This window comes from Podarcis tiliguerta (genome assembly GCF_965153285.1).
Source record: "Podarcis tiliguerta genome assembly, chromosome: 6".
NCBI lineage: Eukaryota > Metazoa > Chordata > Lepidosauria > Squamata > Lacertidae > Podarcis > Podarcis tiliguerta.
This window is the reverse complement of record NC_139539.1, coordinates 74952342-74969144: the sequence shown is the minus strand read 5'-3', so window position 1 is coordinate 74969144 and position 16803 is coordinate 74952342. Positions and strand designations below refer to the sequence as shown.

General features: G+C 44.5%; 2 protein-coding genes across 6 annotated transcripts in view; one reads left to right on the top strand and one right to left on the bottom strand.

Moving 5' to 3' along the window:
• The window catches only part of LOC310679672 (putative oxidoreductase ZK1290.5), a 66561-nt gene extending 63253 nt beyond the window's left edge, over positions 1-3308 (bottom strand). For 2 of the 4 annotated variants that reach the window (XM_083445239.1, XM_083445238.1), the window contains exon 1: positions 3150-3274. In XM_083445239.1, the coding sequence (XP_083301365.1) occupies positions 3150-3270 (121 nt within the window). In that variant the 5' untranslated portion in view covers positions 3271-3274. Of the gene's footprint in view, positions 1-3149 lie in introns of all 4 variants that reach the window. The other 2 variants (XM_083445241.1, XM_083445240.1) reach the window with 2 other exon arrangements.
• DPH5 (diphthamide biosynthesis 5) overlaps positions 897-16803 on the top strand; it is a 29897-nt gene continuing 13990 nt past the window's right edge. The window contains exons 1-5 of one of the 2 annotated variants that reach the window (XM_083445242.1): positions 897-1151; positions 4938-5165; positions 5250-5374; positions 10265-10373; positions 15487-15607. In XM_083445242.1, the coding sequence (XP_083301368.1) occupies positions 5031-5165; positions 5250-5374; positions 10265-10373; positions 15487-15607 (490 nt within the window). In that variant the 5' untranslated portion in view covers positions 897-1151; positions 4938-5030. Of the gene's footprint in view, positions 1152-3355; positions 3454-4937; positions 5166-5249; positions 5375-10264; positions 10374-15486; positions 15608-16803 lie in introns of those variants that run through there. The other variant, XM_083445243.1, reaches the window with a different exon arrangement.

Here is a 16803-nt window from a genome sequence, read left to right as displayed (position 1 = left end):
CAGCAGTCACAAAATTAAAAGACGCCTGCTCCTTGGGAGAAAAGCAATGACAAACCTAGACAGAATCTTGAAAAGTAGAGACATCACCTTGCCAACAAAGGTCCGTATAGTAAAAGCTATGGTTTTCCCAGTAGTGATGTATGGAAGTGAGAGCTGGACCATAAAGAAGGCTGATCGCCGAAGAATTGATGCTTTTGAATTATGGTGCTGGAGGAGACTCTTGAGAGTCCCATGGACTGCAAGAAGATCAAAACTATCCATTCTTAAGGAAATCAGCCCTGAGTGCTCACTGGAAGGACAGATTGTGAAGCTGAGGCTCCAATACTTTGGCCACCTCATGAGAAGAGAAGACTCCCTGGAAAAGACCCTGATGTTGGGAAAGATGGAGGGCAGAAGGAGAAGGGGACGACAGAGGACGAGATGGTTGGATAGTGTTCTCGAAGCTACCAGCATGAGTCTGACCAAACTGCGGGAGGCAGTGGAAGACAGACGTGCCTGGTGTGCTCTGGTCCTCGGGGTCACGAAGAGTCGGACACGACTAAACGACTAAACAACACCAGCTTCAAATATTCCTTCAATAGGAAGAGGACACTGCTCTTCGGGATTTTACTTGAGACTTCAGCAAGGAGTGCCTTACTATCAACGAGAGTTTTGCCACTAATTTTACCAGACACAGGGCAAGTTCTTACTGCTTGGGCTCTGCTGAGCAGCCAACCCAGATGCCAGTTTTGATAGCTGCAGGGTGTGCGAGTGTGTTTGCGCACGCACAGTCTTTTTGAAAAAGTTAACAGCGGGATCAGTTCAAGAGAAAGCCGAGTGTGTCGTAATGCAAGGAAGCCCTTTTCCCCCCACATCAACTGCAGTTCAATGAACAAAATAATCCCTTTCTCCACTTCTCAAAGGGGCGTAGCTAGGGAAAGAACATTTATTTGCTCTGCTCCACTGATGAGAGAAAAAGACTTTCCAAACTTCATAATGAAAACTCGCATGCCTGAGCAACTAGGGAAGAGTGACCTCCTGCTAATTTTATGTAGTTCTTGAATGCAAGTAGCTGGTGAATACTATGCTGCTGTTGAATCACCGTGAGCTGATGCAGCATAGCGGCCATGGACAGGCAGAGAAATAACCCCTTCCTTTTCTCTTAGCCACAGGTAAAGGTTATAATGCTCCCTTTCATTGCCTATTATGCATGAGAATTTCCACCCACCTTTCATTTTTTGAGTTAATCACTATGTAAGGGTTATTAAGATAGTGAAGCACTTTGAACACTTGAAGTGTACTACAGAAAGGCTAATTAGCATTATCCTCATCATTATCATCGCTGGATGTTTGGATGCTTGACTGATGAAAGGAAAGTGATTAACTAAGGCAAAGAGGACCAGCAAGGAGATATTACATCACCAAAGACCATTTTCTGATGCCTCACTGCCAACATCTACAAAAACAAAAGCCCTCTTTTCTGTCCTTGGGATGTGCATGGGGAAATAATTCTACAGGAGGAGGGACAGGATTTAAGGTATGGTCACAGAGCCAAGTAGGGACGTGGGTGGCGCTGTGGGTTAAACCACAGAGCCTAGGACTTGCCAATCTGAAGCCACATGACCCGGAATCTGTACGCTGGCTCCCTCGGCCAGTAAAGCGAGATGAGCACCGCAACCCCAGAGTCGGCCACGACTAGACCTAATGGTCAGGGGTCCCTTTACCCTTTACCCACAGAGCCAAGTATCACCACCCAAACATCTCCTTAATAAAACAAGGCTCCCAGTAAGGGTGGGCTCAAACCACCAACCTTCTCGTTAACAGCCAGACGAACTGACCTATTGCTTTTCACTACCAAGTATCCAGAGGCCTAACCTACCTCACAGGGTTCCTTGGAAGATCAAAGGTGGGCAAATGATGATGTTGAATGCATTGAAGCAAATAAAACCATTGCAAGTGATCTATTGATTATCCCATAGGGTTTGTGCAGCAAAGGCAAAACGCTGTTTGTTCTGCCCATGCTGTTGCCTCCCCCCCCCCAAGTTTTTATTTATACTTTTCAAATTTATACATTTCATTAATTGTACAATCATTTCATCATTTCAAGGTTTGACTTCCTTAAGCCGTTGCCCTTTCTTGTTGCGAGCCGCTTTGTGATTCGTGAGAGGGAAAAGAGGCGGGAATGGGTTTTTGTGTGTGTATATTATATTATATTATATTATAGGAATATAATGAGTGTCATCAACAAAGCACACGAGGGGGTGGCTTATGTTATGTTATAATGTTATAATATGTTATATTGTATTACATTAAAGGTAAAGGTAAAGGTACCCCTGCCCATACGGGGCAGTCTTACCAGACTCTAGGGTTGTGTGCTCATCTCACTCTAAAGGCCGGGAGCCAGCGCTGTCCGCAGACACTTCTGGGTCACGTGGCCAGCGTGACAAGCTGCATCTGGCGAGCCAGCGCAGCACACGGAACGCCGTTTACCTTCCCACTGGTAAGCGGTCCCTATTTATCTACTTGCACCCGGGAGTGCTTTCGAACTGCTAGGTTGGCAGGCGCTGGGACCGAACGACAGGAGCGCACCCCGCTGCGGGGATTCGAACCGCCGACCATGTGATCGGCAAGTCCTAGGCGCTGAGGTTTTGCCCACAGCGCCACCCGCGTCCCGCATTGTATTACATTAAATATTATATTTATTATACTTTATTATAGGAATATAATGAGTGTCATCAACAAAGCGCACGAGGGGAACAGCTTATGTAATAATATGTTATATTGTATTATATTATATCATATAGTATTTATTATATTTTATTATTATAGGAATATAATGAGTGTAATCAACAAAGCGCACAAAGGGGCGGGTTACGTTATGTTATAATATGTTATATTGTATATTATATTATATAATATTTATTATAATAATAATATAATGAGTGTTATTAGCAAAGCGAGCGAGGGGTGGCTTACGTTATGTTATAATATGGTATATTGTATTATATTATATAATATTTATTATATAATAATAATAATATAATGAGTGTTATTAGCAAAGCGAGCGAGGGGGTGGCTTATGTTATGTTATAATATGTCATATTATATTATGACAGGAATGTAGTGAGTGTGATCCACCAAGCGAGCGAGGGGGCGGCCTGCGGACTTACCCAGCCCCAGCATGGGGATCTCTAGGCCGTTGGCGAGGCGGGCCGAGGGCCCCGCGAGCGCCTTCCCGGCCGCCCACGCGCTCATGGCGAGCCGCTCCCACCTCAGCGGCCCAGGCGCCATCCGCGCGCCGCCGCCGCCTCCTCCTTCATCTCCTCCTCCCCCCACAACCAGACGCTCCTCGTTCTGTCTCTCGGCTCCGGCCGCCGCGAAACTGTCGCGAAGCCGCTCGCTTTACGGCAAAGCGGCGGGGATGCCCGGAAGAGGCAGCGGCGGCTTGAGAAGCGCTCCGCTGGCGGCGCACGTGTGAGTCCGAGCGGGGAGGCGGGAGCAAGCGGGGGGCGGGGGGAGTGATGGGACTCTCCGGCCAATGGCAGGAGCCGCAGCAGCCGGTGCTAAGCGAGCCCTGCTTTGCATATTGGTGCGTGTACAGGTGTGCGTGATGGTGGTGGTGGGGTTTCTCACGTAAGCCTGCAGTCCCGTGTCCTGGCCGAGGTTGCCACCTTAGGGGTTGTCCCGTATCGCAGTGTATGTCCTGTATTGGTACGGTGTCGTGCTGCGTTGGGGGCTGGGGGGGCTATTGGGTGGTTGTTTTTATTTTTATTATGTATTTTGTGGTTTTATATCTTGATTTTATCATGTGAACCGCCCTGAGACCCCCGGGTATCAAAGGTAAAGGGGCCCCTTGACCATTTAGGTCCAGTCGCAGACGACTCTGGGGTTGCGGCGCTCATCTCACTGAGTGAGCCGGCGTACAGCTTCCGGGTCATGTGGCCAGCATGACTAAGCTGCTTCTGGCGAACCAGAGCAGCGCACAGAAACGCCGTTTACCTTCCCGCTGGAGGGGTACCTATTGATCTACTTGCACTTTGACGTGCTTTTGAACTGCTAGGTTGTCAGGAGCAGGGATTGAGGAACGGGAGCTCACCCCGTCGCGGGGATTCAAACTGCCGACCTTCTGACCGGCAAGTCCTAGGCTCTGTGGTTTAACCCACAGCGCCACCCGCGTCCCTTACCCCGGGTATAGGGCGGTATAAAAATTCAGTAAATCATCATCATCATCGATAGAGTCTTGTGCTGTCTTTCCCTTTCGCTGAGATTCCTGCATCGCAGGGAGGGTTGGGCTAAATGACCCTCATGTGTGAAAGGTCTACCAATCCATTTCTGATCCCGATTCTTAGTGCTGGTTTAACCAAAATGCATCATATGGACCCCAGTATCCATCTCCTGACTCAAACATACCCATCACCTGAGACCCTTTATCCAGGTGCTTCTCTGAGAGGTTTGGAAGATGGCAACAAAGGACAGGGCCTTTTCGGTTGTAGCTTCGCATCTGTGAAACGCTGATAGCAACATTCTTTCGGCGCCAGGTTAAAACCTATCTCTTCTCCCATGCTTTTGTAGGAATATGACTACCATGCTTGCTGGTGTTTCTGTGCTATATATAATTTTAGAGGAGGGGTATTGTTGCTTTATTGCAAAACTTGATGATTTCTTAATTGTTATATAACCCACCTAGAGATGTTTTGCACTGGGTGACAAATAAATAGTAGCCGTATATTACTTTCTTTTACTGCTTATGGAAACCTGTAATTCTAGAAATAAATTTTACTGGGGAAAAACCTTATTTGTTTATTTATTGTTGTTGTTAATTGAATGTATATACTGCCCTATACCCGGAGGTCTCAAGACAGTTCACAGAACAAAATTATTTACAGTGTTCCATTAACTAACAACGATGTACAGAATTTCTGATTGCTTTTTTTGTTCTTTTTTCAACTTTTTGGCAGGTTGCAAAGCCCTCCACCCTGGAATTGGTGTCTATTCTTTTCCATTCCTTAAATTTAATAATAATAATAATAATAATAATAATAATAATAATAATGCTTTACCTGATTGGACTTGGACTTGGAGATGCCAAAGATATTACAGTTAAAGGCCTGGAGGTAATAAAGCAGTGTAGCCGAGTATACCTGGAAGCCTACACGTCGATCCTCACTGTTGGAAAGGAAGCACTGGTACGTAGATGCACCCTAAGTTCTTTGCAGGGAAGGTGGGATACAACTCTGGGTGAAATAATACCCCCTTTCTTTTCCCCCTAGGAGGAGTTTTATGGCAAAGAACTGATTCTCGCCGACAGAGAAACTGTAGAACAAGAAGCAGATACAATCCTGAAGGGTGCACATCAATGTGACGTGGCTTTTCTTGTAGTTGGAGATCCTTTTGGGTAAGGGGAGGCAACACCTCTAAATATTCCTGTTACCAGTGCCATGTTAAACTTTAACCCAGCGATTCTCAACCTGTGGGTCCCCAGATGTTGTTGGACTACAACTCCCATCACCCCTGAGCTCTGGCCTTGCTCTGACCAGTGTTAGAAACTCAGATATATAAGTTAGGCGCCAAATGGCTCATTCAACCAGGGTTACAGTCACCAAAACAGAATGCCTGGCTGCCATTTTTGGGTCAGATGGCTCCAAAGCGGTATGTTTCAATGCAACTTTTTGGTTCCTGAAATACATTTTGATTTGTGCAGATCCCCAGGCATGCACCTCCAGATGGTGGAGACGTCAGACACCGTTCTGGCACCCGGGCAACTTCCCTTGGTCGCAAGTAGCAGATAGCCAGGTGCAAAAGGCGCCTGGCAAATTTCAAGCACTGGAGAGGATGCTAGCTAGCCGTGGTGCACCCCTGGTTTCCTAGCTATGGTTAGTAGATCAGGAATCTCCCGTCTGCCAAAATACGGAGCACATCTTTCGAGTGAACAGAAGGCCTGTATTCCTATATAAACTGTCCCATCAATAATGAGGTGACAGCCCTAAAATCCGTGGCAATTGTCCAAAAAGCAATTCGACTGGATTTCCCCCTGCATGGCTTTTCTTATTCGTTGCCCAAGATGCTCGATTATACTTGTTTGAAAGGCGGTTTCGGTTCAATTACGCTTTTGCAGCTCTGAGCCATGTGTTTGCTTTTGGTGCTGCGATGTTCCTTACACACTTCTAATGTATACTGCGGACATCTGGGTTGTGGCAAAGGCCTTATCGGTTTGGTCTATTAAGCCTCTTAAGTTCTGTTTTCCTATTCCCCCTGGAAGCCACAGCCCTTTCTGTTGCAAGGAGGCCCTAGCTAGTCAAGCATCATCAATCTGTAATGTCAAGCCATACAGGAGACAAGCTTTTTGTCTCCAGCTGGTGATTCAAAATTAATATTGCCATGTTAGCCGCGGGGGGCGGAGGGGGCTGGGAAAACGTAATCACCGCGCACATCATGAGAGGGCACCCTCCTTATAAAGAAATGTATGTGTCAAGCGGGGGGGGGGGAGTAATTAATGTAAATATGCCTCTAGGGAATATTAGGATACCATTTTCCTCCTCCCCTCTTTTCTAATTGAGCTGGTACTTAACGGCAGATGATGCCAGGCTGAGAGACTAAAGTCATTACGCCATTCATGGAAGTAACAATGTTATTAAAATTTTGCGCCTTTGTACTGCTGCAGCAAAAATATTTTTTGCATGTCAGCCCAGTGGTCAGAGATGATGATGATGATCATTATTGAATTTATATACCGCCCTATACCTGGAGGTCTCAGGGCGGTTCACAGAATAAAATTAAGATATAAAACCACAAAATACCTAATAAAAATGAAAACAACAACCCGATAGCACACCCCCCCAAAAAAAAACACATTTTAAAAGGGCATAGGATGTCAATCAAATCAACCAAAGGCCTGGTTAAAAAGGAACGTTTTTGCCTGGTGTCTAAAAGTGTATAATGAAGGAGCCAGGCGAACTTCCCTGGGGAGAGCATTCCACAGACGGGGAGCCACTGCAGAGAAGGCCCTGTTCTCGTGTTGCCACCCTTGAGGAGGAGGCACATGAAGAAGGGCCTCAGAAGGTGATCTCAGGGTCCGGGTAGGTTCATATGGAAAGAGGCAAATCCTTGAAGTATTGCAGTCCTGAGCAGTCCTGGGAGTTGAAGTTCAAGAACATCTGGGAGCCGAAGTTTGAGAAAGGCTGCCATACAAGAATAAATCCATTGAAAGCTCCTTGTGCTAAGCAATCACGGTATCCATTGTATTTGATCAACAGTTATAATCAACAGGAAAGTACTCTTGTCCAAAGGCCCCAAAGGACAGAAATAGTTTGAGCTGTCGCCAGAACCTTTGCTGTCTGATTTCAGAGAAACCCCTATTCCAAGCTCAAGTGTAACACTAAAGATGGTTCAACTATTAGGGGTTCCCTGGCTAATCATAGAATTGTAGAGTTGGAAGTGATGCCAGGGTTCATCTACTCCAACCCCCTGCAATGCAGGAATCTCAGCTAAAGCATCCTTGACAATTGTGGCTCAGGGGAAGGATAGTAGCAGGGTTTTCCAGTTTGTCTGTCTCCATGCTGGCACTGTGGGTTAAACCACAGAGCCTAGGACTTGCCGATCAGAAGGTCGGCGGTTCGAATCCCCGCGACAGGGTGAGCTGCCGTTGCTCAGCCCCTGCTCCTGCCAACCTAGCAGTTCAAAAGCATGTCAAGTGCAAGTAGATAAATAGGTACCGCTCCGGCGGGAAGGTAAACGGCGTTTCTGTGCACTGCTCTGGTTCGTCAGAAGTGGCTTCGTCATGCTGGCCACATGACCCAGAAGCTGTACACCGGCTCCCTCGGCCAATAAAGCGAGATGAGCGCCGCAGCCCCAGAGTTGATCACGACTGGACCTAATGGTCAGGGGTCCCTTTACCTTTACCTATGTCAAAATCATCCCCTTGAACTGGGCTTAGTGACAGATAGTCACCGTGCCATCTCTAAGGGTAGCTCCACACAGAACACATTGTGGTGGTGAAGCTGGGACGTTCCTAAGTTTCGGGCTAAACCTTGTCCAGGAACAGCGATAGCTGGCAGTCAGTATTCTGGGCCACTGGGCCACCAGAGCCTCTGGTGACAAGCTAGAATCAAGAAGTGACCGCAGACCCTATATGGGAAAAGCTGTAAATCCAGTTCCCTTTGGCTAGTGTCTAAAAACTCCAAGTGACACAAAATGTTAGGAAAGGAGACTAGGCAGAGAGAGACTTTCCGGGGCGCTTTTGGAAATTCAGTGCCTGTGGCTGCAAAAGGACTGCTTAATCATGCTTCCCCACCAGATGCTGTTTCTGTTCCCTGCTCACCTCCATGGAATGAGCAGCACTGAACTAAGACACCTTGGGGAAAAGAGGGCAGCTGAAGCCATTGTTCAGCTTTGCGTTTCTTATTTAAATGCATTTCCACACCCGGCTGCCTAATGCAGTGAACATGATTGATGAATACTTGAGCAGCAACATTTACAAAGTCGGGGCTTTCAGGAATCGTAGGTGCCGCAGAAGAGGTTATGTTTTGGCAGCTATCTTTGGGTGGGTCTGCCTTGCAAGCGTCGCCACCCCACAAAATAGTTCAGATGGGGCAGGCCATATAGATTTAGATGACCCTTTTGAGCAAAAGTGAGGATGGCAATCTGCTTTCAACAGGGGGGAGGCCCATCAATCTGTGCCTTAATTTTTAATATGTGACATTTTAGTGTATTTTTCATCTTTGTTGGAAGCCGCCCAGAGTGGCTGGGGAAACCCAGCCAGATGGGCAGGGTACAAATAAATTATTATTATTATTATTATTATTATTATTATTATTATTATTATTAATTTGCATGCTGTTTGTCCACTCTCGTACTCTTCCCTTGACTTTGCCCAACCATTTGTTTCTGTACGTCCCTCTAAAGAGAGTGGATTTTTTAAAGGAAAAATAAAAAGTTAGAAGTCTGTCTGGCATATGCAGTACAGATCTAGCACTCCTGAGGGGGGACAATCCATCTTTCCCAAAGTTCTCCTCAATAGCAAATGGGAACAGTTAGAAAACAAAACCCCTTTGGCATACTGGTGCAAGTTTAGAGCATGCATGCAAAGTTTCTCGTTTACAATTGCACAACGGCCCGTTTGCACAGTAATTAAGAAGAGGATGGGAGTTATGCCAGTGCTGCTCTGCCTGCTGATGTTTGCCAGTCAGCAAGATGCTCTGCAGTCTTCTGTGAGAGGCAAAAAAGAAGGGGAGGTCTAACTAGCAGGCAAAACTGCGTTATTACAGCGTTATTCAAGTTAAACTGCAAAAAAAGCTGCCTCCTTCACCTTCCGCATGGTTACATTGCTAAAGTGTCTTCAGTGCAAACTTAGAACCTGCGCCTGATTGTACTTGTGGTCCTGAGCCGTTTAAGGCTTTATCGGTCAAAAAGTGTACAGATTTCACCCTCAGGGTCTTTACTTGTTTGTGTATGATGCATTATGTGTCTTTCGCAAAGGACGAAACAGGAGAACCAACCTTGAGGTGCTGAAGAAAGAGGAATGCACTTAATTGCAGAAAATAAAAAGTGTGTTTCTTTTCCTCCAGCACTTTGAGTTCGCCTCTCCTTTTTTTTAAAAAAAAATACTTCCTGTGCTTCCTATATGCGTACAGGCACTTATTTATTTGAGTAGCTGTGAGAAGTTTGGTAGAAGCAGGACATTTTTTCCAGCCAGAACTCACTGGAACTCCGTTATGGCACCTCTCAGGTCGGCGCCATTGCCATTCTAAGATAACTCACTCATGGCGAGTTCCGGCACCTCCTTTTCTGGAAAAAGAGAACTGGGTAGAAGTACAGTGGTACCTCGGGTTAAGAACTTAATTCGTTCTGGAGGTCCATTCTTAACCTGAAACTGTTCGTAACCTGAGGTACCACTTTAGCTAACGGGGCCTCCCGCTGCTGCCGCCATGCGATTTCTGTTCTCATCCTGAAGCAAAGTTCTTAACCTGAGGTACTATTTCTGGGTTAGCGGAGCCTGTAACCTGAAGCGTTTATAACCTGAAGCGTCTGTAACCCGAGGTACCACTGTATTCTTAAACGGCCTCCCCACACATAATAGACACACATACACAGTGCTCTTCAGATGTTTTGTTGGACTACAACTCCCATCATCCCTGCCCATCGGTCAGTACTGGCTGGGGGCTGATAGGAATTTGGGAATCCAAGGAATGTTTGGAGGGCATCAGGTTGTGGAAGGCTGTTTTAAGTCAGTGAGGCCCAGTTCAGGCCCTCTGTACACCCCATATAACCCACTTCCTCCTTACTGCAGGGCGACAACACACAGTGACCTCGTCCTCCGGGCGGTGAAGTTGGGAGTGCCCTACAGAGTCATCCACAATGCCTCCATACTCAACGCCGTCGGCTGTTGCGGCCTCCAGGTAACTCCTCTCGCGCACGTGGCGTCCCGGCAGCGGGAAACCACAACTCTGTTTACTTCTCCAAAAGGGTTTCTGCAGAGGCACGCCTTCCAATCTGTAGGAAACAGCTGTGAGGAGTTGCACACTTTGTGGCCAGACTTTCTGTGGCGTTTCCTTTCTCTCTCTCTCTCCTTTTTTATAAAACATCATGATGTAACTGAGCTTCTAAGAAGGAAAAGCTTTATGAATGGGGGCAATGCTGTTCTTGATGCCCTGGAAACAGGGTGAATAAATATCAATGGCTTAAAAAATAAAAATAAAAAAGTCAGATTTTTTTAAACTTTGAATCAGATTTTTAAAATACAGTGGTACCCGGGTTACGTTACCTTTGGGTAACGTAATTTCGGGTTGCAAACCCGGACGTGCGGTTTCGCCATGCGCAGAAGCACTCTTCACGCATACGCAGAAGTGCTCTATTGTGCTTTGCACATGCGCAGAAGCGGTGTCTCTGGATACCGACTTTTCAGGGTAAGTACGGACCCCCAGTGGCGTAGCGTGGGGGTGCAGGGGGGGCCGGCTGCACCGGGCGCAACATCTGGGGGGGCACTCGCACTCGCAGCTCTCTGCCCCTACCTGGCTCACTCACAAATTACTTGCCTTGCCCCAGGTGCTGACAACCCACGCTACGTCACTGCGGACCCCCGGGAGGAATTAAGTTCGTATACGGAGGGTCCACTGTAAATTGCTTTTGAAGGGAAAATCTTTCTAAAGATAGTTTTCTGTTTAAGTTACAGTATAGTCCCAAGGCTATTCATCAGGAAATAAGGATTTATTTTGAGTTTTTCATGTGTGTTAAAACTCAGTCTGGTATTGTTTTAACAAAAAATTGTTTAACCACATCAGTGAACAAACATGGATACATACGCCATGATGTTATTGTTTTAGTTAAATAACTTGTTTAAATTGTTATTAAGGAAATGATTATTTTTCTCCTTCCAATAAAGTACAGCAGAAAAGCTGTCCAAATATAAACACCTGTCTATGTATTTCTAATGGTATAACCAAATCAGTAATTTTTGATATAACTGTAAAAACTACTCAGAAAATTTATTATTCCAAAAATGAAACCTTCATCTGGTTGTAAATATTAAGATTATACCAGCAAGAATGAGTCTCTCTGTAAATTTTTTTGATTTAAATCAAGTCTTACTGACTAGTGATTTAAATCATGATTTAAATCACATCTACACTCCCCAGAAGCAAATATTGGAGAGGCTAAGAGAGGTTCTCCGCACTGGTTGTCGTGAAGCTGGGGAAGGGGAAGGGGAGGAGGAGGAGGAGGAGGAGGAGGAGGAGGAGGAGGAAGAAGAGGAAGAAGAGGAAGAAGAAGAAGAAGAAGAAGAAGAAGAAGAAGAAGAAGAAGAATTTATTTGTATAGTTGCATCTGGGGCTGGAGCTGAGAAACAGCTGAGCCTCAGGTACACATACGAGCCACAAAGGGTGGGTTTATTGCACTTTTCATCCTTAGAAGGCGATTTCCACTACGTTTCAGATAAAGGAAAGGTTCCATGTCACATAGCGCCAAACTAAATTGCCACAAGAGACACGGCAATGGTCCCCAGGGAAGGTAGCTTGCAAAGTGGGCTTAGACCATTGGAGAAATCCGCAGAGGGATGGGTCTGTCAACGGCTCCTAGCCCTTCCCCCTAAATGGAGCCTCCATTATCAGTGACAGTATACCTGCGAGTGTCAGATGCCGGGGACAAATTTGATTTGTATCAGTGGATTTGACTTGTGCCGATAGATTTGAAACAACAAAAGTTAGGGGCGCTTTCTTAAACGATAGGAATTTGATGCTCATAAAAGAAGGGCTGACTTCCTTTTTTGCATTTTAGTTTAAGTCTGATTTCGTCGATGTAAAAGACTCGTGCTCCATTAGTCTGTCCTTGGTTACTGAAAAACAGGAAACACCTTTGTAGGTTTTTTTTTCTTTTTCTTTTTAAAGAAAAGGAGCTTAAGCTGATGGCTTGCGTCTGTTTGGGAAGGCTGCAGCCGAGTGGCTCTCTAAGCTACATGCGTTTAGAGCTCAAACTCATCACAATGGGGCCTGGCTGAATAATGTTCAGGAGTGACGGAGAATTCTGTGGACTGAGCATTGGAGCAAGGGCTTCTTTCCGTCTCGTGATTTTTAAAACCACTTTCATTGACCCAGAGCGAAGGAACTGATAGCTGTACGCTTTGGCAGACTGTGATCAAGTCTGGGATTCAGCAAAAGACAACAGGGGGCGGGGAGACCTTTGACCTAAATAGGTAAATACTCAAAATACTCAAAAGTTAAAATGCTCAAGCCAAGTATGAATCAAAGGGTTAAACGTTGCCTTTTGACTTTTCCCCTTATTTGGAGTAATGCAGTGGTCAGCTGACAGTAATTCCTGGTTGTATTTTGAGCAAATTCCCACCCGTCCCCGCAAGTTACTGGCAGGGCTATTTTGGTTGTGAAATGCAAAATCTGGATTTCTCATTCTCTTTCTGGATTACCCAAGTGTTGTATTTGAAGAGGACGCCTTGTGTAATATTCCAAGAATCATTGACTGAGCAAGAACCATTGACCAAGGGGCAGGGATGTCGCTGGACCAATGGTGTATAAGATAAACCTTCTAACTTAGCCGCGTAGGATGATAGGCAACTTCTGAATGGGGACAACAAGTCTCCATCTATGAAAGAGCCACAGTACTGACATGTGAGCTGTCTCACGCTCTGCTGAATAAAATTTGAGGATGCGTCAAGATTAAAAAAAAGTAAAACAAAATAAAACACATTAAAAACTACACATAAAAACATACATAAGGGACCAAAAAGAGTTAAAATGTTTTCAGAAACAAAACTAAAAATAGGAGAAATATATGACTTCAGAAACTCAACAGGCATTAGCTGAGATAAATTCCAAATCCTTTTTCATGAGACTGTAAGCCACGGGTCCCAAACTTTTTCAAAGAGGGACAGATTATTTTATGATTTGAGGGCCGACTAAAGTTGTTAAGCTTTTTTTAGGATTGTTGAGCTTCTTTTACAATTTTACCCCAAAGTTGTTGAGGTAGATAGAAACTTTATTTGCATTAGCCGATGGCCATAGCAATGATAAAACATTACAATCTACACAGAAAAAATGAAATTTAGTATAAAAGCACAGTTTAGGGTCCGGAATCAACAGTCAGATAGTGGCCCTTCAAAGTTCTTGAGCTTTTTAAAGGATTTTACCCCAGAACATATACTGCCACGAGGCCCCCAAAACGGACTTTGGCCATGCCTGCTATAAGCCTTTGCAGCAAAAGAGACTATCTTCTGAGCCTTGTAATAAAAATCATATTTTTTTCTTTCATTTTCCAACACTTCAATTTCTTTAAACATCCCCCCCCCCCCCCCGCTTCAGGATCTTGGACCCAACAATTTAAGAATAATGCACTGAAATCAGTTGCTGCCCATAAAGTTTGCATTCAAGAATATAACTAGTGTTGCTCCTTCGGAAATACATAATTTGCCTGGAGCTGGTATGCTCCCAAATCTCTCCCTTGGTTCCAACTGTTCAAAACAGAGTTGAGAACAAACTTTCTTGTATTCTGTTTTCAAGGGAATGCTTCTGGCTGCATTTCCAAATGAATTCAGCCTCTGCACCGAGAATCCATAATGCAGTAGTACATCAGAAATTTTTTGAAACTAGAAACTGTCCAGCGCTAGCACCATCTGTTCCTCAGACACACAACGATCTGCCTTATCTTCTTCTATATGAATTATTCTGCACCAGCGATTCAGCATCCTAATCTGTATTAAGCCCAGGACGGTGTCAGAACCTAACTGCCCTAATTAAATAAGCAGGAGTAGCTTTGAATATCCCTGAAATCATACATAGAAAAACGGGCTTTCAACTCTTTCGACTAAGGTGATATTTACAAAGCAAAGCTCAGCATCTTTGGGGGTAAAAAACTCCTTTTGGAATTTGAGAAGGATACAAGTAGTTAAGATTCAAAAGCACCCTGTTTTTAAAAATCTAAACAACTCAAAAAGCAGCATGAAAAAGTGAGGGAGCAAAATGTTATTCTCTCCACATCCATGTCAAACCATTGCAAGGTTCAACTTGGAATTCCCAAAGGGGCATTTTACTCTGAAAAATATTGACTTACAAGAAAAAAAAGTTTTGCATCAGAGATCACTGGATCCTGTTTTGTTTTCTTTGAGGCGCTTTCCCTGTTTTTTTCTTTCTTTCAATGTTTACAAAGCCCCAAATGTCTCCACCAAAAAGTTTTTCTTAGAACAAAACCCCTCACCCATTAAAACTAGTCTTATTGATCCCAGGCACCTAAGACTTTCTTTAAGACTTGTACACAAACAGCTACTTTAAATTTATTTTGTGAAATGTGCAAGGTCGTAGGATCCTGAAGGCAGGGGGAAAGTACCTCAAAATATCAGTTATGATTTATCTTTGTCCGTTCTGTTTGTGTACCATTTTCCTCTGCTATTTTGGATTGGGCACTGTTCACAACCAGCTCATTTTCTTTTGAATCCCTTTTGTAAACGTTTCGTGCCAGCTTGTGATGTCGAAAATAATTTATTTTTAAAAAGTGTGTTTACCATCCTATTTGGAATCTTGAAACACAGGGCTTTAGGTACCACTTGAACTCACGTTGGAACAAGCATCTCACTCACACACACACATACACTGTGGCAGCTCATTTATCTTCTGCAGAGGTGTGGGGGAATAATTTTAAGTTGCTGGTGAATCTTGCATTTAACTATCAAGCAACCGCTGATTTCTATCTTTTCAAAAAAGTTTTATCAGCCTCACCGCCACTTCAGCCTACAGTGTGACACTCCTCGGGGGCATTGTAGTTTTTAATTTGTCAATCCTTTTATCGTTATTATGAGCCACTTTTGAATTCAACTTGGAAAAGCAGGTAGCCGTCTTTCCCAGACCCATCTGGAGATACCAAACACTGAGATTTGGGCCTTCCCATCAAAACCTCTCTATATTGCACATTGCATAACGCCATATTAAGTCTTGTGTCTACAGTCTTTATTCTGATAGGTGTCTTTCTCATTATCATCGCTCCCCCTCCCTCCCTCCCCTCTTTTCTTGGCAGCTCTACAATTTCGGAGAAGTTGTGTCTGTCGTTTTCTGGACCGATACGTGGAAGCCCGAGAGCTTTTACGACAAAATAGCCAAAAACAGAAGAAACGGCATGCACACCCTTTGCTTGCTTGGTAAGGACCACATCCTCTTTTTTAAAAAATATTTTTATTCAGTTTTATATTTAATATTTACATTAGTATATAAATCATAATCATATACAGTCATACCTCGTGTTGTGTTCCACTCTTCTTACGGACTTTCAGCTTACGATCGCAGCAAACCCGCAAGTGTTTAGTTCCGGGTTCACCACTCGCGCAGAAGCGATCGCGCCACGCACATGCGCAGAAAAGGCGCTCTAGTTGCGGACTTTTCAGGGTGCGAATGGCACCCCGAAACAGATTAAGTCCACAACTAGCGGTACCACTCTACAAATAGGATTTTCTGAATCCCAGACTTCCCTCTACCCCTCCATGGGTTCCATGATTATTCTCTTTCAACTGCATTGTATAATGTCCTCCATACTTCCTTAATAGTCAATTGTTACCATAGTTCTTGTTACATTGCAAGTTTTGTTAAAATCCTGCCAATGTTTTTAATTGTTTACAGTGTGCTTCTAAACAAGTTACAAATTTTCCCTGTTCTTTATTAAATTTGATGTCTTCTTGGTTTCTGATCTTCCCCGTCATTTTTGCCATTTCAGCATAGTCCATCATTTTTGTTAACCATTCTTCTCTGGTAGGGACTTTGTCTTCCTTCCATTTCTGGGACAGAAGTATCCTTGCAGCTGTTGTTGCGTACATAAACAGTTTTTTCTGCTCCTTCAGTATTCCTGATCCGAAAATTCCTAGTAAAAAAGGCTTCTGGTTTTCCCCCACAAAAGTTATTTTAAACATTTTTTTCAACTCATTATAAATCATTTCCCAATGTGCTTTCGTTCTCTTGCACGTCCATCACATGTGGTAGACAGGGCCGGATTTCGGTTTGATGAGTCCCTACGCTACTGAAGATAATGAGGCCCTTTATATGTTGCTGTTTTTTGTGTTGAATATGTGCTATATGGTAATTAATGGACCTAACAGGTATCTCAAGCCATTTGCACATGTTGCCATGCAACCAATCCATGCAGAATGTAGGCACCCTGTATATAGAAATGAGCAAACCAGTGATATTTTAGGAAACAGGCTAGCAGGTGCGGCCCATTACAGTGGTGCCCCGCAAGACAAATGCCTCGCAAGACGGAAAACCCGCTAGACGAAAGGGTTTTCCGTTTTTCAATGCGCTTCACAGGACGAATTTCTCTATGGGCTTGCTTCGCAAGACGAAAATG